General features: G+C 42.5%; 1 protein-coding gene across 4 annotated transcripts; it reads right to left on the bottom strand.

The window, feature by feature from the left end:
* Positions 1 to 20,202, bottom strand: OPTN (optineurin). Of its 4 annotated transcripts, none has more exons than XM_059816411.1 (14): positions 20,171 to 20,202; positions 19,123 to 19,302; positions 17,080 to 17,282; positions 14,302 to 14,460; positions 12,838 to 12,914; positions 10,611 to 10,745; positions 9,382 to 9,466; positions 5,853 to 5,968; positions 5,023 to 5,172; positions 3,891 to 3,984; positions 3,061 to 3,219; positions 2,217 to 2,347; positions 1,190 to 1,269; positions 1 to 958 (listed from the first exon to the last, which is right to left on the bottom strand). In XM_059816411.1, the coding sequence occupies exons 2-14, from the start codon at positions 19,286 to 19,288 to the stop codon at positions 837 to 839; spliced, it is 1,677 nt and encodes a 558-aa protein (XP_059672394.1). In that variant the 5' UTR covers positions 19,289 to 19,302; positions 20,171 to 20,202; the 3' UTR covers positions 1 to 836. The 4 variants fall into 4 exon arrangements, with proteins under 4 accessions (XP_059672394.1, XP_059672396.1, XP_059672395.1 ...); XM_059816413.1 differs by having other exon boundaries at positions 10,611 to 10,742; XM_059816412.1 differs by having other exon boundaries at positions 19,123 to 19,299; positions 20,171 to 20,196.
* Between the last annotated feature and the right edge of the window lie 5,917 nt (positions 20,203 to 26,119).

Genomic DNA, 26,119 nt, shown 5'->3' with positions numbered 1-26,119 from the left:
TACAGTTGCAATAGATTTATTTTGAGATGTGCAAATCCATTATATTCTTCTCTTTAAATTCGGTTACATCCATCTCAGCTCTTTCTAGCACAGTACTGTACAGGTTCAAATGAATTTATTATAATAAAGAAGAATCAACACAACACCGTAAAAATGAACAGTTCTATAAAACCAAGTGACTTAGGTACACCGGGAGCTACATATATCAAACCTAAATGATCTGTTTTAAACCTTACCCACATCTGGCTAAAGCAAGAAGTTACATAAGCCATGAAAAATTTAACATCAGATTAGTATGGTCACAAGGGCAGCAATACAACTGCCATCTGGAGAAAGAGCAGGGTTCATTTCAAATGCTCGATGAATACAGCACTACTCCATTTGCTGAAAGCTTCTCAAACAGCTTTTTAATATATTATTTTCCTGATAGTATATGAGAGATGAAGTATTTACAGGCTCACAGTACTTCAATTGATCAGCATATATCCCATCTCCCTTCTGACTTCACTGATTCAGCCCCATTCTGCGGGCTAGCCGTAAGAGCAGAGCACATTAGGGGAATGTTCCTTAAAGATTTCATAGCAGCAGACACACTGTGAGTTCTTTAATGCATCCATGTTGTTAACTTATAAAAATTCTTTTCCTAAAGCAGATTAAAAGAAGATTAGTGAGTACAGGGCAGGGTCGGAGTTTTACCCTTTTCCCATTGAATTAATGAGAAATACCCTGAAAACCTCCTTCACTGGATGTAGGAGTTGAGCATTATTTGAGCAGGAAGAAAAAAAAATGTATTTGGCAGGTGAAATTCCAGAAGATGAAGAATTGGAGAGCATCACTCAATTAATGCAGTCCATAACGTGAATCTGCAGTGTGTCCAAATCAGGTAGAATTTCTTCACATTTGGGACATGAATACATTGAGATATTCCGCTGCTCTGGCCAGTCTTGACTACCAGTTCCTGCAAGCAGAGAAGATAAATGATCATCTGTTGTATTACTTGATTTTTCCACTCTTTTTGTGGAGCGGTTGAAAGAGGATTGGTGGCTTGCTCCTAACAGCCAGAGAATCACGCTCTCTGCAGCTACCCAGTTGCCAGGATAGCCACAGGGGAGCTGGGGAGCTGCTTGCAGCCAAGCAAAGCTGTTTTAACCTGAGCACAGCAGGGCCTGGCCCCACAAGCTTACAGTACCTCTTTGGACAAGGCGAGGTGAGTGTTCCCGATCTGGTGCCCTGGCTCCGTGGCGATTCTGCATCTCTGCCAAAGAGTTTCTGAGAATAAAAAAGTAAGTCAAGGGCTCTGAAAAAAGACTGAGCAAAAGGCATCTTCCCTTTGTCTCCAGAAAAGGTAAGAGGATTCAAAATATAGCAAAGGATTTGCAAGTAAAGCATGTCAACTGGTCATGCATTTAGTTCACAACTGCTGCTCAGAAACAGGACCTAGAAATGCTGCTGCTTTGTGAGATCGTGCCAGGGTCCTGCTGAAATCAGGGTCATACACCTGACACCAGCAGGATTTGGGCAGCTACACACTTAGGGATCTGGGGCACACTCCTCCTGAAAACTCTAAGGACTCTCAGATACTCAGGGCAAACTGCAAATTTGATTGAAGTAGAAAAGCAAGTTATACCAGAAAAAGGGTTCAGTGCACAGTTAATGTGAAATGTAACTTGATTCTTCAAATTCTGGACACTCTTCTTGTACCCATGGCTTCCACAAGATAAGTGGAGGACACATCGTTAGTATTTCTTTTTTCTCTTTTACAGCTAAGAGTGCTAAAATGGTGCAATTCCAGGGTATCACAGTACTTGAAACTACGGGTACTCACTTACCACTACCACCTGGCGAAGCAGCAGATATTCCTGGCACACATGCAGCAAGCTTGGCTGCAGATTCACCACTAAAACTGAGGCTAAAACCCAAAGAAACTCAAATGAATCAGCAGGGAGAATTTACCAAGTATGAATCATCCAAAGTGAAATCTTGCTAAGGCACCCAAGTGAGAACTAACATGCCTTGCAGAGATTGGATCACAAAATTAAAATGAGAAGTCAGCCAACTCATTTCTTTCCTCTTTTAAAATTCAAATTAACCACAAAATAAATGTCTGCAAAGTTGTTTGCCTTTCTACTGAGATGCTAGCAAGACAATGTTGGTCAACTCCAGCAGACAGGGTAACGAGACAATCCAAAGGCAGCTCAGCCAAAGTCTGTTCTCACCGGCCAAGATCTTCAAGGTTTTGCTGCTCTTTTAGCAGGTATGCCAGCTGGACAGCCAACTGCTCCTTCTCCTCATGGATCTTCTCTCTTGCTGCCCTCTCAGCATGGAAATCGGAACAATAAACTTCCATCTGATCAGAGAAATTAAATCATGCCAAGAATTTGTAACTTAGACTGAACTATAATTGTATATTATATGCCAAAACAGCAAATCTGTATCATAGTATGCATCTACTTCAAACACTTCCACAGCACCTACACACTGCAAAGTGAAGACCTGCACTACTTACAAAGTGAAGAAGACTCAGTAGTTTCTGGATTCTGTATAAGATACTTCAAGTGTCTTATCTGGGACAGTGCTATTGCCCTCTGGTGTACAGAGGCAGAAATGAGGTATAGACAAGCAGTGAAAAGGTGACTTGACCAATGACACAGACAAATCTGTGGCACAGACAGTGGAACCAGGCCACAATGCCAGTTCTGTGCCTTAAATGTGAGGCAGACCCCTTTTAGTCACATATACAGTTACACATACTGGATTGAGTAAAATCATCCCTAAAACATATGCAGTGATTCTTAAGGCAGTGGTTTTAAATACACAAACACATCTATTCCCAGCTTTTGTTTGTTGTGCTAGACTCCAGTATACACAGTTCCTCCTACAGAACCGTAGGATATGCTGGTAAAGGCTCTGCAGGGATCTGGAAAGCAAGCTGAGTAAGGGAATTATGCTTTGGAATTGAGGAAATGTATTCGGTATTCCCGAGTGAGACATTAAATAGCTCCTTCTGGTTTCTGAATATTGGGTGGGGGAACTAGCCAATTTCTGAAGAAGGACTGATACCTGAGCACGGAGCACAGACATGGTTTCAAGGTCCTCCTCTTGCTTAGCTATTATCTGCTTCATTTCATCTATCTGGAGCTGCTTTGCAGCAAGGGCTTGTTCTGCCAACTCCACCTTTGTATTCAGTTGTTCCACCACAACTTTATCCACTCTGTCCAGCTGCAAGGAATAACTATGATTATGAGATGAACTCAGAATACAGTACTGCTTGAAGTGAAAGTTTGCTTCTTACTCCTCCTGCCCTTGGAAAAGCTTCCCATTTTGGTCATCAAAGGAACTTGGACTAAGACAGCAGTGGTGACTGATATTTTAACTAAAGATTAGTTCTGAGCTTTCAAACTACATTGTATCAAGGTAAAAGAGAACTCCTTAACGGACACTGTAAAGGAGGTTTTCCCACTTTCCAAAATTATACAGAAGAATTTGGCACTTCCATGTAGCCTCAGTTATGAACAAGACCTCACTGTGGCAGGCATTCTATTTAAGATTACAAAAATGTTTAGAGGTCTACCTTCCCATATTTACAAATTATGCTGCAGGGACACCTATATGCCTTTGCATATCACTGTTCTCTAACGACTGGACTCCATACTGCACTGCAGATTAGACCTTATCTAGATAACACCATGGAAGTACTGATGTGTGGATGAAGTTTTCTATAATTGACAGCACAGGATCTATGTTTATCAGAGCAATGCTGCTATGCTGCACGCTATAGTATGTGGAAGGGATGACAGTTGTTTCCCGCCTCAATTTGTTCCTAGGTACATTTTCCCATCCCTTCCCGCTGCCCCCTAATTAATTATGATTTCTTCTTGTGATGAGTTTACCTCTTTGAGTTTCATTTCATCTATTGTTTTCTTTGCCTCAGTGAGTTCAGGAAGGACTTTGCTGTATGCATCCTGCAAGCTACTATATCTTGCCCTGTTTATGACAAGAAAAGAGGTGCAAGTTTGAAACACTTAAAAATTCTTTGAAATCTAAATAATCTGTTAGCATTTAGAAAAAAGCCACCACCGGCTCATTGCAAATGAATCCGCATTTCTGATGAGAAAAAACTATGCTCCATATCTCAACATCTCTCTTCCAATAAGTTGTGTGCTGCTCTATCCATGGACTGAGTCCAAACAAACGTCCTTACTGATTGTCTGCATTTCAGATTGAAGAATCCATCACCCAATATTTTTATATCAAGCTCACAAATTCTGTTCAAAATGTAACACCTCTCTTAGGAAGACATCCAAGTCTTGAAACTTCAAGTGAAGGAGAATTCATCAGGGGAAGAACCAGACACAGGCTCCAAAGATAATGAGCAGCTTCAGCAGCTGAAGACAGGTCCTTCACGCAGTTCAGCCTCTCTTGTGCAGCCTGGACTGACATTTTCACTCTCTTTACACGACTGCACATGAAAGGGAGCAGGGACCCAGAGCAAACAGTGAGTCTCTTTACTTCAGCTTCACTGCATACGTACCTCTCCTAGTTGCAAATGTATTGTAGGGACTGTAGACCTCTTAATTAATGGCACTTTCCCATCATTGTCACCAACTGACTTATGCCTACCCTCCAAGCTGTGGATGCATTTACCCTTGCTAATCAGTGGGATAGTTGTTGTTGCTTTTCTGCTTCCTCCGCTTGTCTATTGTACCTGACCATATTTCACCTTTGACTTTGCGACAAAAGGAAGATACAAGTCAGAGCTTACAGCTCAAATTTTCCTAAGTGAGGGATTCACTAGACGAAAGGATACAGTTTGGGCCTAATCTGGAGACTCCAGATTCAAAGTGACATAGATGCTGAGGTGAATGCATGTTTCTAGTTCAGACTACAAACATAACATGGTTTCAAAAGCTGCAGAACACAAAACTTGTATTTCAGATACAATTCCCCTTTGGCCAGGTTCCCTTGGACTTCCCTTCCTTGCTGACAATACCTCCCTGGAATATAAAACCAAGTCATACTCACTTTTCCTCATGTGTCTTGGCTTGTTCCAGCTTGACCTCTGCCTGCATGCTCTCCACCTGAAGTTCCAGCTTCTTGATGGTGTATATTAGTTGCTGCTTCTCCTCCAATTCTGATGCAGCAGCTGAGCTTTTTCTTTCCAGTACTTGGCACCTGACAGAACAAGGAAAAAAGGTTGATCTCTCCTGTTCACCTTTTCCTGACAGATTTGGCACACGAGGCATACTACAAAAAGAATCTTTGTGTGGCTCACTTTAAAGGCTTATTTTGATGAAGAACAAGGAAAGACAAAAATGAATCTATACACAACCATCAGAAAACAAAGTTACTGAAACCAACACTTAACTTTCTTAATATTATGAATCTCAAAGAACTGGAATTTGACAGAAAACTAAACAACTAAAGTGAGGGTCTTGTAACCACTTCTTATAACCTACACGATTGGTCTTCAAAAGCACAGACAGTTCATGTGAAAAGGGTCATAACTAGGTCCCTTAGCTTCTTCGCCTAAGACTAGAACAGATGTTGATTATGGGAAGCAGAAAACAGGAAAGATTTGCCTTTACATCAGGAAGGGTTAAAACACAAATCTTAAAATTCAAGGCACTGGGGTTCTATTTGTAGAACTAGGTTGGCAGCTCAGATTTTCTGACAATTACTGTATTTCTGTACTTTCATCTCCACTTACAAAGAAGGAGCAATCTTTTACAGCATTTCTATGAAACAGATATTTAAGTTGTTATTGGTAGAGCTGGTGAGTTTCCCAAGGTGGGAGTTGTCATACAAATATATACTGGGTGTCATGGCAGAACTTTTGTTCTTCTGAACCTTACTTTTCTTGAAGCTTCTTCTGAATAATTTCGGCTTCTTTTAACTTCTCATGGGCTTCCTGAAGCTCTTTAAACAGAGCACAAACTTGCAAATTCAGGGTTTCTACTTCACTGCCAACCTTTTAGAGAAAAAATAAGGAAAATTACATATGGACAATTCAAGAGAGGAAAGTTGCAGGCTAACTAAGAGATCTAACCAGGAAGTATCATTCTTTCTCTAGAGAAAACAGTGTAAGTCAGTATGCACCATTATACTCCATACTCAATAGTAAGGCCCCGTCCACAAGGCTTCACAATTACCAATTATTCCTAAATATAGCAGAACCTCATTTTGGCTTAACACTTTCATAAAATCCAGGTGAGTCAAAGACAACACTATCACTGATTTTCCAACGCTGGCCAGAATACACCTCATGCAGACAGGAAACACATCTACATTTTCTTTCTCTGAGTTCACAATTTTAACCACACATAAGCAAAGCAGGCAGACTTAGTGATTATGGCCACTCCTCTAAGCAATAGTTATAGTCTGTCAAACAAAAATAAATGATCTATCCCTAGGTAGGCTTCCAGTCTGCTAGCATCAGTGAGCTCTTTCGAAAGAGGTGTGACAGCAGATGTAGAACAGAAGCAGCAGTTTGGAAGTAGAGGAAGCAGACTAAAACCTTAGACTTTCTCCTCCCAGTTATATCCTGCACTGGGATTACCCCTTCCATTCTAGTTTCCTCCATTCTTGTTTCATGCAGAAAGCAGAGAACACAGAAAGTTATTTGTTATTTATTTCAATTATGCATGAAACCCCTCCAGCCAAATGGCTCTCTCCCTACATGTGCCAGCCTCTCCCATGCCACACGTGAGTACCACAGGACTGGAAGGCTTCAGCTCTTCACTTTTTGAAGGAGCAAATACAACCCCAGATGGTAACTTCATTACCATTCATGAATCAACTTTGCAAACCAAGAAGAAAAAGATTTCTAGTAAAACTGTAATCAGTTTTGTTGTGAGTCACTGGCCCTTTCATTTGGGCTTCAGAACACAGGAACGTCACTGAAGGATCCTAAAGACAGGCAAAAAGCAGGAGGAGGAAAGAAACAGCATCTGTGTTCTCCTCCTCTAAGCTTCAATTCTTAAAATATATCCCCACACTCTAGAAGACGTGAAACCTTTGACTCCTGCTGGTTTGTAGTCTCTGGAGGTACATCCTGGAGCTTTCCTAAAGAAAAATCTGAATCTCATCATCATACCAGCATCAGTTTAATTGTCCCTACTACTGTAATTTTCATTGATAATGTCTTCTCTCATCAAATGCATGGAAAGTCTCCAGTCCAGCTTGGGAATGAGCTGGGTGGCTGTGGCTAAAAAGATATCAGGTGTATCAAGAGTATGCTGCTGACCTATTTACTTGAAGAAAAGCTCCGGTCTTCTGACAGGGAACTTCCCCAGGCAACTGAAGCAATAGAAGTTGTTCATCCACAATGACCTGTGAACACTTCCAACTTTTATCTCAGAGCAGAAGTGTGGAACACAGCCAGTGTCACTGAGAGGCAGACAAAACACACCTGTTTACTGCCAGATGTTGCTGAGGACACTCTCCACAAGCTGCCCAAGCTAATGTCATTCACCAGTTGTACCAAGCAAAAGGGACTAAATATAATTGTGTAAACACTCACAAAGCACATGGCACTATGCTTTTTCTATCTCAGAAGCAAAAAGAGATCGTTATTCTACCATCATAGCTGCAAAACAAGCCACAAAATTATTTTATGCAGCAATCCAACTAATCCAATCACACTCACAGATGAAAGCACCGATTTTTTTGTCGTGATGGCATTTCAATTTGCAGAAAACTAGACATTGCCTTAACAGAAAATGTGTCAACAAATGAAACCACATATCACTGGCAAAAGTCTGACTTCTAATAAAGCTGAACTGTGAATTCTTGGTTCCTGGTGAAAGCCATCGTAATTCAAGATATTTTACTTAATTGGAACACAATCAATCCATGCTTCTGGAAAGCAAGTCTGGCAGCCTCGCTGAAAGAAAAGGCTAACCTGACTCAAAAAATCCCATCCCACAGTACAGACTGTTTCTCCCCAACACCCATTTCTTACCCTGCCCAGGAAAGGAGCAACACCTAAATCTGTGACTCAGATTAGCCTCCTAGATATCTGCTTCTGGGAAGCTTGCAAGCAGCCTTCCAGGGAAGGCAGAGCAATAACTGCAGTGGTGCTTTAAGATAATTCATCTCAGGAGACCTGGCTGAGGTTAGTGTCCAGCTGCTGTTTGGCAGAGGATGTGCTCTAGCCTCTTCTCCCCCAGCCACTCCTCACTCTCCAAACAGAGCCAAAGCAGGTTTGAAAATGTTTTCCCTCTCTCTCAAGATGTCTTCAAATGCTGAGCCTTCAGATGGTCCACACTGCACCCCCACATAGTTTCATTGAAGATCTACATTTTACAATAGGGGGAGATAACATAAGCTCCGCTAACAAGAGCCCTCTGAAGAAACCCAACAGCATATAAATGGAAATGAGTGCCATCACAGGCATGTAACTATGCTGACCTCAGTACCAGCACTTAGATGAGGAGCATCTGGCTCAAGCTGTAACTCAGGCAAAGTTGAGATAAAAATACTGGAAAGAATTAACTGAGACATCATCTGCTTTCCCAAGAAAGGACATCTCTTGGCCTGACTGCAAACTGGTCTTGTTTAACTAAGCCAGCCTGCCCTAAAATACTTGGCCTGACCTTCAGAAGGGCACAGGTCTCCAGCAGATTTCATAGCGTATTTGCCAGCCCCATGCAGCACCTCATAACCTACAATACCTCATATACAGGCACTCTTAGTTGCCTGTATTATGCAGTTGTACTGAACCTGAATGGATCTCCACTGCTATGGGAGCTTACATGCTTACCTCAGATAGAGAGGCTTACAACGGTAGGCACACAAATTTAGGTGTCTGAATCTGGCGATGAATCCCAACCCCAACATCCATTCAAACCCTTAATTGAAAACATCAGGACTGAGTTTGCCTGGAACTGTGTCTCAATCCAAGATAGTTATGCCCCACCATTGTAATACATCCCACCAAAAACATGAAAAAAAACCAAACCAGGTGCCATATGAGCTTCACATTTAAAGTCTGTTTTACAGTACGCTGTCATTGCATTCTGATCCAAAAGCTGACCTAGCCAGCAGTGAGGAAATTCACCCCATCTAGAAGCCTTTCTGGATCTAGAAGTGATTGCATCTCTCTCTGTTTAGTGGGCATGGCCAGGGCAATGAGGTATACCTGCAGTTATGCCATGCTTCCCTAATTCTTGCCCACCAATCTCACCCCTTTTTGGTGGCTGGTATAATTTGGAACCATCTCTAAGATATGCATTGGAGAGTTCAAAATTCACTTTCACACCCGGTGCAGGATAATTGCCCCTCGCTCCCTGAGTGCAAGTGGAAATCTCGGCCCTGAGGTTCTTGGCCTCAACAAGTAAGCTGTATGTTGTTAAATCTCAGCTCAGGAGGACAGGTACTTACAGCCTCTGAACTCTCGTCTTCTTCCTGTTCAGTTTGTGTCCCACTCTCCAGGCAGTTGCTGGTTTCCTTCTCCAGCTTTAACAGTCTGGAAAACAGAAGGAGCCAATAATGATGGATTTGGCCTATATTTAAAGTGAGATTGTGACTATTCAAGGATTTCATGCAAGTGATGTACTCTCTTTCTAACATCACAGCCACAAACAAGAGGCAGAATTGAAAGCACAGACATGCAGGAAAGCCTGCACAATCCTGGGGGTTCCTGAAGAACACATGACACCCAGCATATATATTTAATTAAAACGGATGTGTAAGTCTGCAGGTGTGGTAAAGGACGGTGACATTCAGTCCACAGTGATCGATCTTTGGTACAGTCCAAAACTGCTAACCCTTTGGAAATGGGTCAGTCTGTTCACTGAATCCAATAATTAATAGTGCCTCTATTTTCCTTTGGTATTTTCAGAGGCTGAGATTTCTAAGAATCATTTGGCTATGGTTCATTACCTCTTCTAGGAAGACCACATAAAAGCAATTACCGTTGACACCAACCTTTCACAGTAGATAATGTCCAGGAAGTCTTACTCTGTCTCTGCGAAGTGGGGATTTGCAACAGCTACTGCTTAGGCAATTTTCCATGCCTGAACAGTAATGTTGATTTATACCAATATAACTAAGCTGATACAGACCCTCATGCAGGTCTCACTGGAAAAACTCTCTCTTAGACAAGTTTAGAATTAAACTTATTTTAGACATTTCTAAGAAGCTTTTCCCAGCTCACACATTGCTAAATGTAGTCTGCCAATATCACGAAGAGGACTGTAATCCCTGTTTTATACATAGTGATTTGCTTAAGGCCCCACACACAGATGATTCATACAAAACCACATAACTATGGAGGAGTGAGTGGAGAGAAGATCCTCAACTAGTCATCATATAATTCTGACATAACCTGGAGAAAGTTCGAACCCAAAAGGAAATGGGTAATTTGTCTTGATCTGTGGTGCTATAGGAAATAATAATAAAAAATGGAAACTCTTTTGCCCACGGAAGAGAACCTGTAGTTTATCTCTATAAGGACTACCACAAAAATAAGTTATTACTATGGAGTGCTCAGGAAATTCCCCATCCAGGTCACACTGATATTTCAGCTTGTCTCTGATCAGCCAGACTTGGTAACTCCAGCAGTCCTGAAAGAAAAAATCTCCAAATGTTACAGTGCACCTGCTACATACCTCTCTTTGTGATCCTGCAGCTCCTGCTCAAGTTTTTCCCTCCGCTGAGTTTCATTTCTAAGGCAGCAAAGCAGCTGGCTCACAGTTAGCTCCTCAGACTCCAAATTCTTCGATTCATCTGCAGCTTTGCTCCTGCTTCAAACCAAACCAGATGTAAATAACAACAGCTATGATTTTACTAGAGCACTCCCTTATCCCTAGTTCTGGGACCCAGTCTAAGAGGCCACCATTTCACATGGTGCTGAAAACCAATGTTCTGAGCAAAGGGCTCATTCCCAAGAACCAAGACCTACCCACAAGCTGCTAGCCACAGTCCCTGTGCATGCAAATGCTGGGGGAACAATTTAGTACTTAAGCAAGGAAAACAAAAGCAGTCAAGACAATAAAAAACCCAGTGCATTTATTCTAATCTATTTTGCAGCCCCTTCTGCAAAGTGCTGCTGTCTGTTCCCAAAATAACATTTTCTTCCAATGAAGCATGCAACATTTTTTATCTGTCTTATTCCCTTCCAGGAAAAGAAGGCAAGTTCCACCAAAAATGGTCATCAGAAATTGCTTTCTTTTTCAGAAAAAATCTTTTCAATATTTCACCTCCATCATGTTCTATAGCTCTATTGAAAATCGCATTATACTACTGTAGAAATGAACCAAAACAAATACAAAGCTCTCTGAAAAATAAGGTAAGTTAATTTCCTGGTGATAAAATACTGTATTCTATTCCCTCCATTTTTATATCGATCTAGAGAGAAAGTAAAAATCCCCTAACTATATGATAAGATAGGCAGGTTATATACACTGTACACTTCAGAAGCTCAGCTGTAAAACAGCACGTGTTTTTTATTTTGCTTTTGTAGTTTAGAACAGAAAGTAAAGCATAGCCCTCTATGTGCTCCTGAGAGCTAGAAATCTCCAGTGAGCAAAATGCAATACCCCAAAGACAGTGTTCTGCCAGGATATTTTAAGTAAATAACTTTTATCAGAGGATTTTTAGTGCACCATTCTACTCTTACAGAAATAAACCTGTCCTGAGTGGATCACATTTCTCTGAACCCATTAACAGCACCAGTCTAAAGTTTCAACGCTGCACAAAGACACGTGGTGACACAGGAAATATTTTAAGAGGTATATATACCCCCTGTTCTTGTAGATATGGCCCAGATACTCAACAAAATGTAAGCAAGTCCCACAGGGAATGTCTTCTTGTAATCAGAGTGTTCCAGCAAGCCACCACCACAAGAAGCTGCATAGCTGCAGCCCAGTCTGTGGTCAGCAACTCTCCCAGTTTCATCCGCAACCATAACTTCTTTTTTTCCCCCTTCAACTTCTTAACTGCATGCTGAGGGACAAGTTTTCTATGTCATTATGTTAAAATGCCATTCTCCCTTGCAGTGACTTCGGGAGTGACAGGGGTTCAAGGGAAAACCTGTACATGGAGCACAGCTTTCTGGCCTGCTATGCCCTTAGCATTTTCTATATCCTTTCCTTCCAAAAGCAAAGGCCACAAAGTAAATAGAAGAGTTCAGCCACAACCATCTAGCTGCTAAATTGGGCAGTATCCAAAATGGAAAGTTTAATAGTATCAGGTGTCTATGTCTATGAGGAGTAAAAGTTCAGCTAGGGGCAAGAAAGTCCCTTGTGCCCTGGAGCTGATGTAAGGATCAAACTTGAGAAGTAACCTAAACAGAATGCTGGTATCTTAAGCCTAGTAATCTGAAAAATAAGGACTATGTCATTGCACTGTCTGTCTACCCTACCGTGATACACTTCTTATACCAGCCACGGACAAACAGAACAGACAGCGTTCAGATCTGAAAGACCTCTGATTCGTACCAACATCATTATAATTGGGTAGAGGACAGATACTCTATCAGATGGTCTCCAATGACTAGAAGGGAAGGAGTCCCTGCAGCTTCTATCTTTATCTTTTCTGTTTAGCCTCCCTTAAAAGCCTGGAAAGTTGCAAGTCAGCATGTACATAAATGCTTGGCCAACTGGCCAGAATATGCACTCCCTCTTGTCAGCTAGTGAAAATTGGAAGGAAATATGTTAGAGAGCTGAGGGTCTTTCTGACATGGTAGGAAGGCAGAGCTACTGCAATGGAGGGATGCGAGGCCACAGGAAAACAGTATTTTCTAGTGCACTGCTCATAGAAAAAAGTTCCCTCACATTGAAAACAAAGCACATTGATGAAGTCTGAATCACACACATCACACAAGAACCTACGTACATATAGACAGCAACATTACTGGTCATTTCACCACTGTTCTCTTGATGTTCCTTTGCAGTTCTATTTATTTCTCCTTCCTAGGAAAGAAAAAACACTCTTAGCTTGGTATTCAGACTAAGGAGGACACAGTTTTATTTACTTGAGTTAAGGAAGGAAGAAAACCAGGGAAAACTACTATCCTGGCAATAAAAATAAGTAAAACACAAAACTCGTACAGATCAGTTTCATGTTTGGAAATTCTTAACTTAAATACTTCACATGCCTTTCCCTGTATCTCTTCCGGACTGATCAGAGAAGAGGAACAACAATGAGATTTGGCCTTCTTTCATCAACCACTTCCATGGCCACTCTCCCCTATAAAGATGACTGGGCACCACACAGCAACAGCCAACATTACTGCAGGTGACTTTAAATACAAGCTTAAAACCAAACCACTCTCCTGCCTCCCAAAAGAACCATGCTTCTTTCCCACCACAAAACTCACTCCGTGATCTTAGTAGCCCAAAGGAGAATCTTTGTAGGTTTCCTTCAGTCTGAAGTTTTCTTCAACAACTCCAATCAAGTTTTAATTAAATTATCTTAATTTCTTGTTGCATTTGTACTTTCCAGAGAGGGATCTGCTATTATGGGGATAGTGGAGACCCACATTTTCACATTTCACATTTAGCCTGTGAAGATTTTTCAGATACAAGAACAGTAGAAAAAGTAGATTTTTGTGCCTCTGGGGAACACTCTACAGCTTTGCACTTAGTTTTGCTTGCCTGCATCTCTACATATCTGTCAGTAGAAAGTGAGCCCCATTCTCAAAAGAAAATGCCCCCTCTATGCATAGGTGTTGCCCCTTAACAAAACATAGCACCAATGTTCCCAAGAATTCCAACTAAGATAAGACCATTAACATTCTGAACTAGTCTAAAGTCACCTGCTGGACCATGTTGTTTTTTCCAGAGAATATTTTTAGTGCAATGGAGGATATCTATGAAAATAATTTACTTTGAGCATGAAAGCAGAAGGACAAAAGTAAATTCTAAGTCCTTGACCACTACATCTTGTAACACACAAGTGCTCCATGTCAGGTAATCTAAAAGACCATAGAATCATTTAGGTTGGAAAAGACCTTTAAGATTGAGTCCAGCCATGCAACTTTTCTCCCAAATCCACCGTGCCTGTATCTTGGGTTACTGCTGTTGCTGGCAGTTTGCTGTTCCCTCTCAAAGAGGCATAAAGACTTTTCATTGACACGGATATAGATTCATCCTTTCTACTAAAGGAAGACAGGGTGCTAAATAGCTCACTGTAGAATGGCATCAAGTAAACATTGTCACTGTAATACACTCAGACCTGACTTCCTCATCATTTAGCCTGGTACGAGAAGAAAATTCACTTTGCAAAAAAAGGAGGACCAAGCTGGAACCAAAGTTTCTGGCTGCAGGTTACTCTGTTCTTTTTATTCCCCTCACTTACATTCATCCCAATCTCCACAAAGGAATCCTCTGCTGAGGAGATGTTCAGCTTGACCTGCAGTTCTGAAATGATGGCTAGCAGATCTGCCTTCTCAGCCTGGAGCCGCTGCACCTGGGATTTCAGCTGCCTTGTTTCCTTCTCAGGAGCCATGCAGCCCTCCTGGAACAAACAAACCCTGCATTAGCCAACCAAAAGGAAAGAAACACCAGCCAAGGAGCACAGAGCCTGAACATAACAATGGTGTCCCACATCCCTTCTTCTCTGTTTACATTTGCCTGGAAAAACCTAGTGTACAGATCCCTAAACTATGCTTTGATCCACTAGACAGGAAGAAGTCTAAACTGTGAAACCAAGTTAATCAAATGATGAGCATTATGCTTCTGGAAAACATGGGCCTGGTTCTCTGAATGCACAGATAATTAGGATGTAAATCTTCGCCTGAATCTATGCCTCTCACTACCATGTAGGGTCTCAGCCAACCTACAGGATTATTGTCCAGAATTATTTTTTTTCTTCACCCATATCCTTATTCCTCTTTTCTCAAATCTACCTAAGATTCTAGGGAGAAAAGACCAGAAGGCAGAGAGCTTTTCCACACACCCCACTTTCAGCCTTCCTCCACCACACTTCTCTGTACCCCGTCTCCATGTATAAATCTCTCCCTATATCCCTTCCCTTCCACAAAGCCTCTGTCCCTCAGAGATTCTCCCCAAACTTAAACTCTCCTTCCAATCATGACTGTCTCCTTCACCTTCTGCCTCTTCCTGTTCCCCAGGATCCTCAAAACCCTCTCTTAAGCTCCTACATAACCAGCAAGACTCATTTTTTTCTCTCCTTTAGATGCCTCTCCCCATTATGAAACTTTTCCTGTGAGTTTGCTTCTTCCTCGTTTTGTAATCTGATCCTTCCACCTCCTGGTAATGCCTTTATTACACCACATACCATCAATGTAAATTCTGGACATTTCCTGGAGTCTGAATTACATTCTAATCTATCATTCATGCCACATCTCCAAACTCTTGCTATCCTGACAGTGTGTCTCATCCTGCAGTACAGCCCTACCCACCTGACTTGCTGCTGTCTCTGATTTTATGCTCAGGCTGTAAGAGGATGGAATTAGAGTCAACTTCAGTGAGGAGGAGAGAGCTTTACAGCAACCTGTGCTATCAGAGGTACAGTTTTGAGAGAAACCACCCTTTGAGTGCTGGCTTATCACTAAGGGAGACAACACAATATATCTGTGATTTACTTTGAGTGAAACAGAGATGTCACTTAATGGTAGCAACAGACTATAGTCTATCTCAGTTAATAGTAAAATTTTTTAAATTAGTCTTTGTTAAAGGAAATTTTTTCATGCCCTTTCTAAACAAAAAAAAAAAGAAAAAAGAAAAAAGAATTAAAGTAGAACTAAAGCATTCAAGAGAAAAAGTGATTTTGGCTTAAATAACAGTCAGCCTGAAAATCATGATCAGAAATGATAATGTTGCTGTCTAAATTACAGTTACCACTGGCTGATAAAACTGCAAAGAATCACAGAAGAACCAGTGCTTACTCTATGAAGCTCTTGGAATGAGATAATTATAAGAGATTTATTTTTACTTATCCAGATGTTGGATTACTCAAGCAGGCTGGATCACTCTATCAATAACGTACTTTAAGTATTCAAAGTACAAGAAGTTCTAAAACAGGTAGAGACAGAATAAATCTTCTACTTCCCCTTAAAAACCATTCCAGATCTATGAAATTCTCAGTTTCCTTGACAATCCTGAAACACAACTTTTAGCCTGTAAAGTATAGATTGTGTAAGTAATACCTACACAATCACAATATTTTTACATGATTTTCTTCTCCCTTGTAACTTCTGAACTTATTGGCCGATTTTGATTTACATGCTGAAAAATTTCTTACAGAGTTCCATAAAATAGGCAGTCAGGGGAGGAAAGGAGAGTCTGCTAGCGTCTCTTGAGAAAAAGGCTAATACACTCATCCTTCATCAGGCAACAGAGAATCCACACGGGACCTGGAGGTACCAGATACCAGGATGCATGTTTGGATCTGCATGCAACTTGTTGTTAAACACCTCTTCACATGACCATGTGGGACACAAAGCAGGTTTTGTTTTAATAGGCTTTGTCCATAGATGTCTTCAGTACTACCTGCAAAACGTTGCCTGGCTACTAAGCAATCACCTGCAACGTTAGAAATTGTGTGTTACAGAGCCAAAGGTAAGACAGAGGGAGGAATCTCAGTCAGACTCAAATGGGGCAGCAGAAGTACAGATCTAATCTGACCTCAGTAAAAGGGATTTCATGAGAGGAGAATGATGTAATAAAAACAGATGGCAAGTCTTTTTTTTTTTTGCTTACATGTCAACTTCTCCCTGGAAATACAAAAGCAATTAAACAATCATGACAGACAGATAATCTAATGAGCAAAGGGAGGGATAAAGTCAAGATATACCCAACAGTAAACAAAATTAAGAATGAAAAGTTGGTAAGAAATGTTAATTACTTCTTTCTTATGTTAAGAATGTAAATTATTATTGTTAATTAAATATTAATGGAAATGTAAATTATCTCAGGTGTGGCACAATTTTCTGTTACTACACTCTGAGAAGCCTCACTTTATAAAATAAGTCAGGCCAAGACCTCATGTTAGAGCATAAGGATAAAAATTGAGATGCTAACAAATCTCCAAACCTCCCAGTGTGATTGAAGGGACTGAATGCTCCAGACTTTCAATTCAAAAGCATGTCAATCCAACCAATTCCTTATTTACCATTTCAGCTCCTTCTTCTCTTTCCTTTAAGCTCTGAAGTTGTTGCTGTAGCTGTTCATTTTCAATACACTTGGCTAGCAAGCACTGCTTAGCCTCCTTAAACTTTAACTCGTAAAATTCTCGTTCTTCTTTCTGCTTCTCTCGCCAGATGGAAAGTTCCTCATATCGGTCCTTCATAGCTTGGTTATGCAACTTCATGGCTTCTAAATGATAGCCAGAGACAAGACATTGATTCGCTTTAATACTCTGTCAATGACACAGCAGATTTCCACTACACTAAAGCTCAGCATTCTTCAGTATGAAATTGGTTAGCAATAATTGGGTATGAAATGCAAACCTCCTTCTCGTGTACCTTAAATACCAAACCAAAACTAAACTTCTAGTCCTTTAGCCCTATAATAAATAGCATTAAATCCACTGCTGAAATCACATGCCCAGACCTTCTCACTTCCTGACTTATTCCTAAACCAAGAAGTGTTGTTCACAAGAGGTACCAGGTATCTTGCTGCATGTGTTATTTACATGATCAACCCAAATGAAAATACTGAACTGAGATTCTGAAACTACTGAGACTCGGCAGGGAAAACAGACATCCTAGACTCGTAAATTACTGCATTAAAACAGATGCTATCAAATCAAATGTCTCAAATATGCCCAACAATGCTCTACTTGAACATTTGGTTAAGATTTGATTGAAAGCATTGAAAAAATATGCTCAACAACTTACAGGAAAGTCAGTTCCCCCTAGCTGGGAAGCCATGTGTATGTAACAAAGTCAGTATGTAACAACGTCAGTCTTACTATTGCAAAATGCTTGCAAGATTTTTAGGAAAAGTCAATGAAAGTATTTCAGACTTGCTTTTTTTAAAGCAACAAACTCAAAGCCAGTTGTTTGAAAATCTTTTATACATTGTATTTTCCAGTAACTTCCATTATGTCCTGATGTCGTATTATAAACTGCCAACAAATCCTTCAGGTTATGTAAATAAATGTAGCTCTGGAGAATGACTCTGCAAGGTATGAGTTACAGCAGCTGTAAACATGGTCCCGAAACATTATCTTATATGATACAGGACCTTTTAGCAAAATACCAGAGGTACTTCTAGAAACAACTTTCCTGCCAGATACCCATGAGACTCCAAGGCAGAGAACTTGGACCGGGTCCAAAAACTATTCAGGCGGAATTTAAACACTAATGTAAAATCACAGCACACACGATATGTGACTTCATGCTTTGCTGCCGTATAAACAGTGAAGTACTTCTGTCTTTTACACAGAAAATTCCCAAATCCCTTGGGTTTTGCTCTATCCATTGGAAAAAAAAAAAAGATATCCAACACCTAAACTCCTGGGATACGGAAGCAAAGCTATCTCACCTGAAAAGCTCAACTCATTTAGCATTTTCAGGGAAACCTATCGGTTTCTCCCAGATAGACCCTGCCATGGCTGCCACTTCCTTTTGAAGTACAGAAGGTGCTGCCACATCTAAACATTCATAGTCATTATTACACACAGTGTAGGATAGCCTACTCCAATTCCCCTCTCTGCCTGAGAGGATGCAGCTCCTTTCAGACAGCATCCTAACTCAAAACTGTTCTGGGCACTGTGCAGTAACCACCCCTCCTGATGCAGCTCTGGTATAATGTTAGTCTATCTGTAATGGAGCTGCCCAACAGTCCTAAAATACAAACCAAAAAGGCTTTTAGAGGTTGATGAGCAAAAAGCATATCATAGTATGAGATTTTTCACCTTGTCTCCTAAAATATACAGTGCTATACTGCTTATATGTGTAATTCTGAAACAAATAAGGCACCCATAAACTGGGCTGTTCTCCCCCTAATCTTCCATACTGATTCAATTTGATGTGTATTATCAAACTGGCCTTGCCACTGGCACAGTCGCTTATACAGCGCATGCTACCCAGGTATAAAATGTTATCTAGCAAGGGCAAATGAGCACTGAATTCAAACTGATAGGACAAAAAACCCCGCAGGAGAGACTCAGGGTTTTTGTATTTCAAGACCAGTTCACATGCACATTCACCTTTTAACTCATTGTTCTCAGTGATTAGTTCTTTCATCTGTTGTACCATCTCTTCTGGAGTGTAGGTACTAAGGGTGGGGGCAGCGATGCTGTCTGTTCCGTTTTCCATTTTACTCCTGGGATGCTCTTCATTTTCAGCAGGACGGCTCTTCAACTTGCTGGACATCTCTGAAGTGTCTACTATAAGGTTTGCAAAGAGAAAACTCTTGATTTCTTGCCCAATAAATGTTTATAAAGAAAACATAATCATATCTTCATTTTATTCAGACAAGCAAGCCACACGTCATAACACGCAAGCACCTTCCAATCCCTCTGACCCTGCTACACCAGAGTATCTGTGAGCCTCCATATCCCATTGAGCCCCACAGGGCTGCATGAATAAAGCAGCTGATCCCTGAGACATCTCTCGGGCTAACCAACCCTCCCTCGGGAGCCCCCTCCTCTGGGAATGAAACAACAGGAACCCTTGTTTCGCCCACTCTCCCCTCTTTCCCTCACCGGCCCTGGGCGTGCGCAGCCTGACAGTATTTTGGGAGGTCGGCAGCTCCCGTCCCTGAGGAGAGCAGGTTCCGACACCCGCCCGGCCCTGACGGGGCCTGGGACGCCGCCACCGCCTCCCGCCGCCCCGCTCGGCCTCAGCGCGCCCCGACGCTGCGATCCGCGCAGAGATTCCATTTCCGCTGACTTTTAACTTTCGTTTTCGCTTTCTTGTCCCCTTTTTCCTTCTCCACGGCAGAGCCGGCACCCCGCCGCGGGACCAGGGACGGCTGAGGCGCCCACCTCAGCCCAGTCACGGCCGCCCCGTCCCCCCGCAACCCTCGCCACCACCCCCGGGCGGCCTCCGGGAGCCTCAAACCGGCGTTTCCCCGCTTGCCTTTCCCCGGAGCGGCTCGCCCTCCCCGCAGGCCCACCCCGGATCCGCCGAGTCACCGGGCGAACCCGCCCAAGGCGGCTGCGAGGGAAACCGCCCGCCGCCCGCCGTCCCCCTGCCCCGGGCTCGCCTCAGGGCCGGCCACCACCGCCCCCCGCCGAGCGTCGCCCCGCTCACCCCCCTCACGGCGCGCCCATGGCGGCGGTGGCGGTGGCGGCCCGGCTCAGCTGACTGCCGTCCCCGCCTCCTCCTCCTCCGCGGGGACTTCCAGAGCTCCGCGCTGCCCGCCCACCGCCCGCCCGGCGGCAGGGCAGGCTGCAGGCCCAGCCCCGGGCGTCGGGCGTCCCGTCCCAGCGCCCTCGCCCTCTCCCGGGCACATAGCGTCTCCCATCCCTCACACACCCCAGCTTCCCGCCCTGAGGAGCCCAGGGCCTGCCAGCCGAGCGGGAACCGAAGCAAAATACCCCAAGGAGAAGCAAAGTCGTGTGGGGAGCACGCTGCCAGCCGGGGGAAAATCGTGGGTCTCCACAGGAGAAGACAGACAGACAGAGGGTATGGTGGAGCAGAGAGCAGCGTCTAGAGGGATGGCTAGGAAAGGCTTCTCATCGCTTGAGGCCTGAAAGACGGGACGGGATCAGGCAGCGGGTGTGAGGTGAACGAAAGGGAGTGCTTTTTGCACAGGGTGTAACGACGTTTCAGTGATTATTGCCACAGGATCAAATCAATTAGCATGGGGTTTGCCACGCTGTGGGGGTGTCACCCCATAATGGCTGTTAAATGTCGTGGCTGGATGCAGTGTCTGGCCTGGGAAGTCCTTAAATGCCTGGTTCCCAGGGATGGAGTTAGTTGGGGCAGTTCATCCTTAACGACTGTCCTTAACAGGATGCTGGGTGGCAAGTACCCCACAGTGCCTGTTCTTAGGTAATAGGGCCAGCTGTGATATTTTGGATCCTTTGTTTTCAATGGGAAAAAGTAATTTTAGCTAAAATGTCAGCTTTCCATGTGGAGAATACCAATCTTTCATTAAATAACCACATGGCTTGAAAATAAGCTCTTTTGATTTGAAAATGCTGCTTTGATACCTTCTAGGAGTTGTGAACTGTCTGGTGTTTAATGAAGTCATGCCTTTCTGCGGACTGGTTTCGCCAGCTGCCCTCCCAAGTGCTGCAGCCAGGGACCCCCCAGCATGAGGGGGACAGGTGGATGGTGGATGCTGGCAGGGAGCAATCCTTTTACAGCTCAGGAACTTCAGCATGCAAACTGAGGGTGCAGGTTACAAATCTCCCTAGAAATAAAACTAGCAAACATTTGGGACCACCTGTGTGGTAAAGAACAGGTACGATAGCAGATTTATGCATGCTAAGCCTATAATCCATGCGCTTTCTGCTTACACTGCTAACAAATGGAATCCAGCTCCTTGTAGGTACACTGAGATCTTCTCTGCTTGAGGGAGTGTGATCTCTGAATTACCGTCATCTCCCATCACTGCGTCCATGGCTGGTATTGGAGACAGGAGTGTATGGGAGTTAGAGGGGCAATAAAGGTAGCATCTGTGAGAATGAGGAACAGAAATACTAGTAGCTCATCATGGCTTTTTATTTGAGCTCTGAGCTAAGTTCTTGCAAACTACAGGACCTTACTGCATGTGTAGCAAAGGTAAAAGAAGAGCAACAAAGACCAACTGAGTTTTACTTGTCAGAGGAATTTAAAGGTGCATTTGCTATTTTATTACACTTCTCATAGTTGTTTGTTCTCACAGTAATACTGTAGATCTGGTTTTAGTACCCAAAATTCATTTTTGGGAACAGATCTTTCTTAGACAGCAAATATCCACGGTTTAGGGGACAAGTTTAGCATTTTGATGTGTGCTTCACTGCCAGTAAGATCTATGTGTCTTGCAATTCTTTGAAGAGATCGAAATGCAAGAACAGTCCTTGCTTGCAGTTGTAAAATGGAGGGGCGTTGCTTGGAATCAGAAGTGATGTATCTGATTCTAACTGGAATGAAACATTTTGCTTTTTAAAAGCCAAAGAAAAATTAAAGTCCTTGTAGAAAGGGGAGGGAGAGAAATAGCCAAAGAGGCCTTGTGAAAAATAGAAAATGAGATAATTCAAGTTTTTTATGTAAAAGGAAAAATTGCTTCTATCTAAGGAACATTAAAGTGTTTGCACAAAACTCTGTTGTTGCTCATCAGCGTTGTGAGAATGCAATGGAGAAAACTGTTTGGGCCCACCTGTTTTATTCAGATCTTTTTTCCACCACAGTCTCTCATGTGATGAATTTGTTTTGTCCATTCTGCAGGTCACGGGTAACATGCAGGAGTGGAGCATGTTGGCTCTGTGAAGGAAGGAGACTTCTGTTTTAACTCTCCAGTGAGTGGTCTGAGCTGCTGGGCCGAGTTATGAGTAGCTCATCTATCTATGCAGTACTGCACAGATGGTAAATATTTGGAGGCGAGAGGTATAAAAGTGTCTAGCTTTCCCCAAGCCACTCCATAACATTTGTTTGCGAAAATAGACATCAGTCAGCTCTGGGTCTGAGGGCTCAAATTCAGTCAAGTTACTTAAGAAATTCCCTTGCGGCAGCTGAGCCATGGGAACAGTCTTTGTGCACACCCTTACTCCCTAGCAAGCGTGAGATAATGCAGCTTAGCTTAGTCTGAAATGATGGAGGGTTGTGCTGAAGTATCTTCACATTGCCCTGGGCTAACAGCTTGGATACTGTTTTTGCATTTGTCCAGGAGCGGAACCCTGAGAATCTAACAAAGCTGGGACAAGGCTTGAACTTCAGAAAGCTTTGATAAAAAGAACATGTCTCTATGTATATCTCTACGTATATACACATAGGGCTTAAGTTTTATCTGTCTGTCTGTCTTACATTATGTGGAACTCATGCTGCCTTTGACTCTCTTATGTTGGTTGGCTCTGCTCTTCCTCTCTTTCTGGTCTCAGTGTTGCCTTCTTGCTTCTGACTGTTGCTGTGGTAGCTGCTGGAAACACCTGATATTGGCCAGGATCCCATAGATACTGTACAGACCTAGCCCAAAGGCTGACTTCTCTTTCAGGACACTATGAATATACACCACACCAGTCTGCTTCCTCTGAGCAGCTCAGGTTCCTAAAGAGGCTTTGCTTTATTTTGTCCACAGAGGTATCCACAGGTCTGTGGAAGGACTGTTACCCTTGATTAATAGCTGGGCTTCTTGCCAACGTAATGCTGGAGTGTTTGCTGTGACTTCACATTTGCTGATTAAGCTTAATTTCCAATTGACAGGTAATTTGAAAACACCATAAAGATACGTTCTTTGCAGGCTTTGAGCAGATTAAGTGGGGGAGTGTGGATGTTATAAAGTGCATCCAACTTCTGCAGTCAGCAGTACTGTGTGATGAATGTCACCATAACCTAGTGAGAAGTCAGATAATGAAATGCATTCATTTCTTCCAACAATTAAATGCTACCATAGCCTGGAGAGGACTCAGAGCCAGCTGGTAAAATTTACATTAAACAGTGTCAGGCCTTAGGTTATCATCTACAGTAAAACAACGACAAAGAGCATGAAAGTCAGATGTATGATCTGAATGTTTATCTGCCATTAACAGATGGTATGTTATGTTCAGTCTGTGATCATCATGGATTTTTGGTTATCAGTCTGGTATTGAACCTATTTGTATTGATACTGTTACTACCTTCAAAGGGAGAATCATCAAATGCGAAGTCTAGGAAGCTGAGAGATGACAGAAATAAAATAGTAGAAAAAAGTGAGCCAAGATCATGGTTTCAGTCTGATAACCCTGTTGTGGGCAGGATATGTGAAGCAAAGGTAGTGCCAAAGAATGTATCTACCTAATTCCTTTCGGCCCATTCTGCACAGTTTAATACAGAGTGTCATGTACCATTTTCCCTCCCACATACAGCCGGATGGATAACTTCTTTTACAACTGCAATTATATAACATCCCTGTGCAATGACACAGAAGAGTAAAAATAGTACTTTTAGCGCAGCTTTTAGATGATCTAATTCGGAGCTTGCTGGTATGTAAAGAGATTGTACTGTAATGGTTTTCCTTTTCAGCTTTTTTCTTCCTCAAATGAGTTGCAGTTTGATTGTGCCAAGCTGCTGGAATTCCTTACCATCAGCTCTGATTTCTTTCTTGAAACAAACTCATTCTGTTACCAGTCAAAAATATTATCTGTAATCTTTTTTTCTAATAAATTTAGTGATTGGAGTCGAATTGGCAAAAATGTCCCCACTTATTCTCAGTCTAGCAAGAGCAGCAACCAAGAAAAGTACTCCATGCTATTTTCTCTAGGTACATGGCCCTGTGTTAGGAGCCCTGATGACAAAGTAATTTTCTGCCTGTCAGTAGCATGCTTTAGACTTTTTGCTGAGAAGAGGAGCAAAATGTTAACTACAAGTCTGATGGTATTGTGATTCTGTCTCTGGCAGTTCAGAAGAGGTGAACTGACTTGTGACTGCAGAATAACTGCCATTGACAGTACTATAGGATCCTTGTTTGGGCTGTCTTCTCCTTTCTTGACCACTCAACAGATACTGGTGCCCACTCAGGAAGCAGGACATTTCATTCAACAGCTGCCATGCCAGCAGGTGTTGCTGTTTCTGTCCTTAACACCCTTGATGATAAAGGGCAAGGAAAAAATAAAATGGATAAATGTGCAGAAAAGCTAAAAGCCAAATTGACAACTGTCCTTGTTTTCTCTTTCCAATAGATGGCACCAGTTCTCTTTCCAGATCATCATTGGTTGAACAGGTCGGGAGCTCCAGAACACCGCAAGTGTTTAAAAACACAGGCATCTTTGCCCTTTTCTTTTGCTCTTTCTGAGTGTGAAATTTGGACCAAGAAGGCAGCAGACTGAGAAAATGTCTGAAGCCCTTGGAATGTGGCACTGCTGCCAAGTACAGCTATGCCAGGAAAACACAGGCAGATCAACGAGCAAATGTGACCTAGGGCTAGGAGACGGAGCAGGGAGGTTTACTTTTGCCTAAGGATGGTCAAAAGTAAAAGTGGGACTATTTTAGGAAATTATAGAGAAGGAACTGGAGAGCCATGGAGAGAGGAGAATGAAACGTGAGGATTCCAGGTCAGATGGAGAAGTCTTGGACAGCCAAGGAGCAATGACAGTGCTCCTTGTCAAGGGAAAGCAGTGGTCTGTCCAGTACAGCATGATCCCCTTGGAAGAAGTGATTCCTCAATGTTTCCATGTAGGGGAGATCTGCAGTGCTTCTATAAAGCTGCAAGAGGAAATTAAGCCAGAGTGGGGCTGAGGAAGCCTCTGTTCTGAAAGTACTGTGGTAAAAATCTTTTGCAGATAATACTGTTTTCTTTATCCTGGAATGCACCCATGTTCCTCATTAAAGAGAACGGTATCTGCAGCGCCATACCACCATATGGGCCAGAGGGAGAGATTAGCCAGGTTCCCATCATGCAATATAACATAAAGGAAACATTGCTTCCTGGCTGCAAAGAGATGGTCAAAACAAAAATACTTGGGTGGAAGCATAACATTATTTTAAAAGGCGTAACTCTCAACTAAAGCCTGGAGGCAAATGGATTATGACATCCCATTCTTAATGAATTTTACCACTTAAATCCTTTTGAAAATCTCCTTCTTAATATTTTTAGTCATAAATGACCCTTATTTTGTTTTTACCTCCAATGTCTTGCTATGATACTTGGTTGAAGGGCTCTCTGACTCCACAAGCTAGTTTCCTACTAAGTGTGAAAATACAAATTCTGGTGGGTTGTGTAAGTGCACTCATCACTATTTCCCTTTTTTACACAATCCAGAGGAGGGAAATATTGCTATCACAGTGAATTGCGCTGCACTGGCATTGTTGATAGCAGCAAAGACCATGTCAGGTGTTACAAACCACTAAGAGAACAAGTACAGTAACATTATGGAGGTTGTGACAGTACAGAGTTTCCCAAAGAGAGACCCCAGATCAAACCCGTGGTAGGACCCAGCTGAGGTTTTTTTTCTGAGGCATCTGCCTCTAGAAGCTGTGAACCCTCAGCAGTGCTCCAGAGAGCTGTGTACCAGCATGGGACCATATCCTTGTCTTGCTCTTGAGATATTGTGGCTGCTACTGAGTGGAAATAAAGCTTGC

This window comes from Gavia stellata, chromosome 4 (genome assembly GCF_030936135.1).
Source record: "Gavia stellata isolate bGavSte3 chromosome 4, bGavSte3.hap2, whole genome shotgun sequence".
NCBI lineage: Eukaryota > Metazoa > Chordata > Aves > Gaviiformes > Gaviidae > Gavia > Gavia stellata.
Note: the sequence above shows the minus strand (reverse complement) of the source record. Positions and strands in the feature narration are given on the sequence as shown.

Excerpts from the sequence above, each read along its gene's own strand:
- OPTN (XM_059816411.1), bottom strand. The coding sequence starts at position 19,288 with ATGTCCAGCAAGTTGAAGAGCCGTCCTGCTGAAAATGAAGAGCATCCC. Across the intron at positions 10,746-12,837 it reads AGTAATGTTGCTGTCTATAT|CAGGAGCAAAGCTGCAGATG; the intron begins GTACGTAGGTTC and ends TTTGGTTTGAAG. Across the intron at positions 3,985-5,022 it reads GCCAAGACACATGAGGAAAA|GGCAAGATATAGTAGCTTGC; the intron begins GTGAGTATGACT and ends TGTCATAAACAG.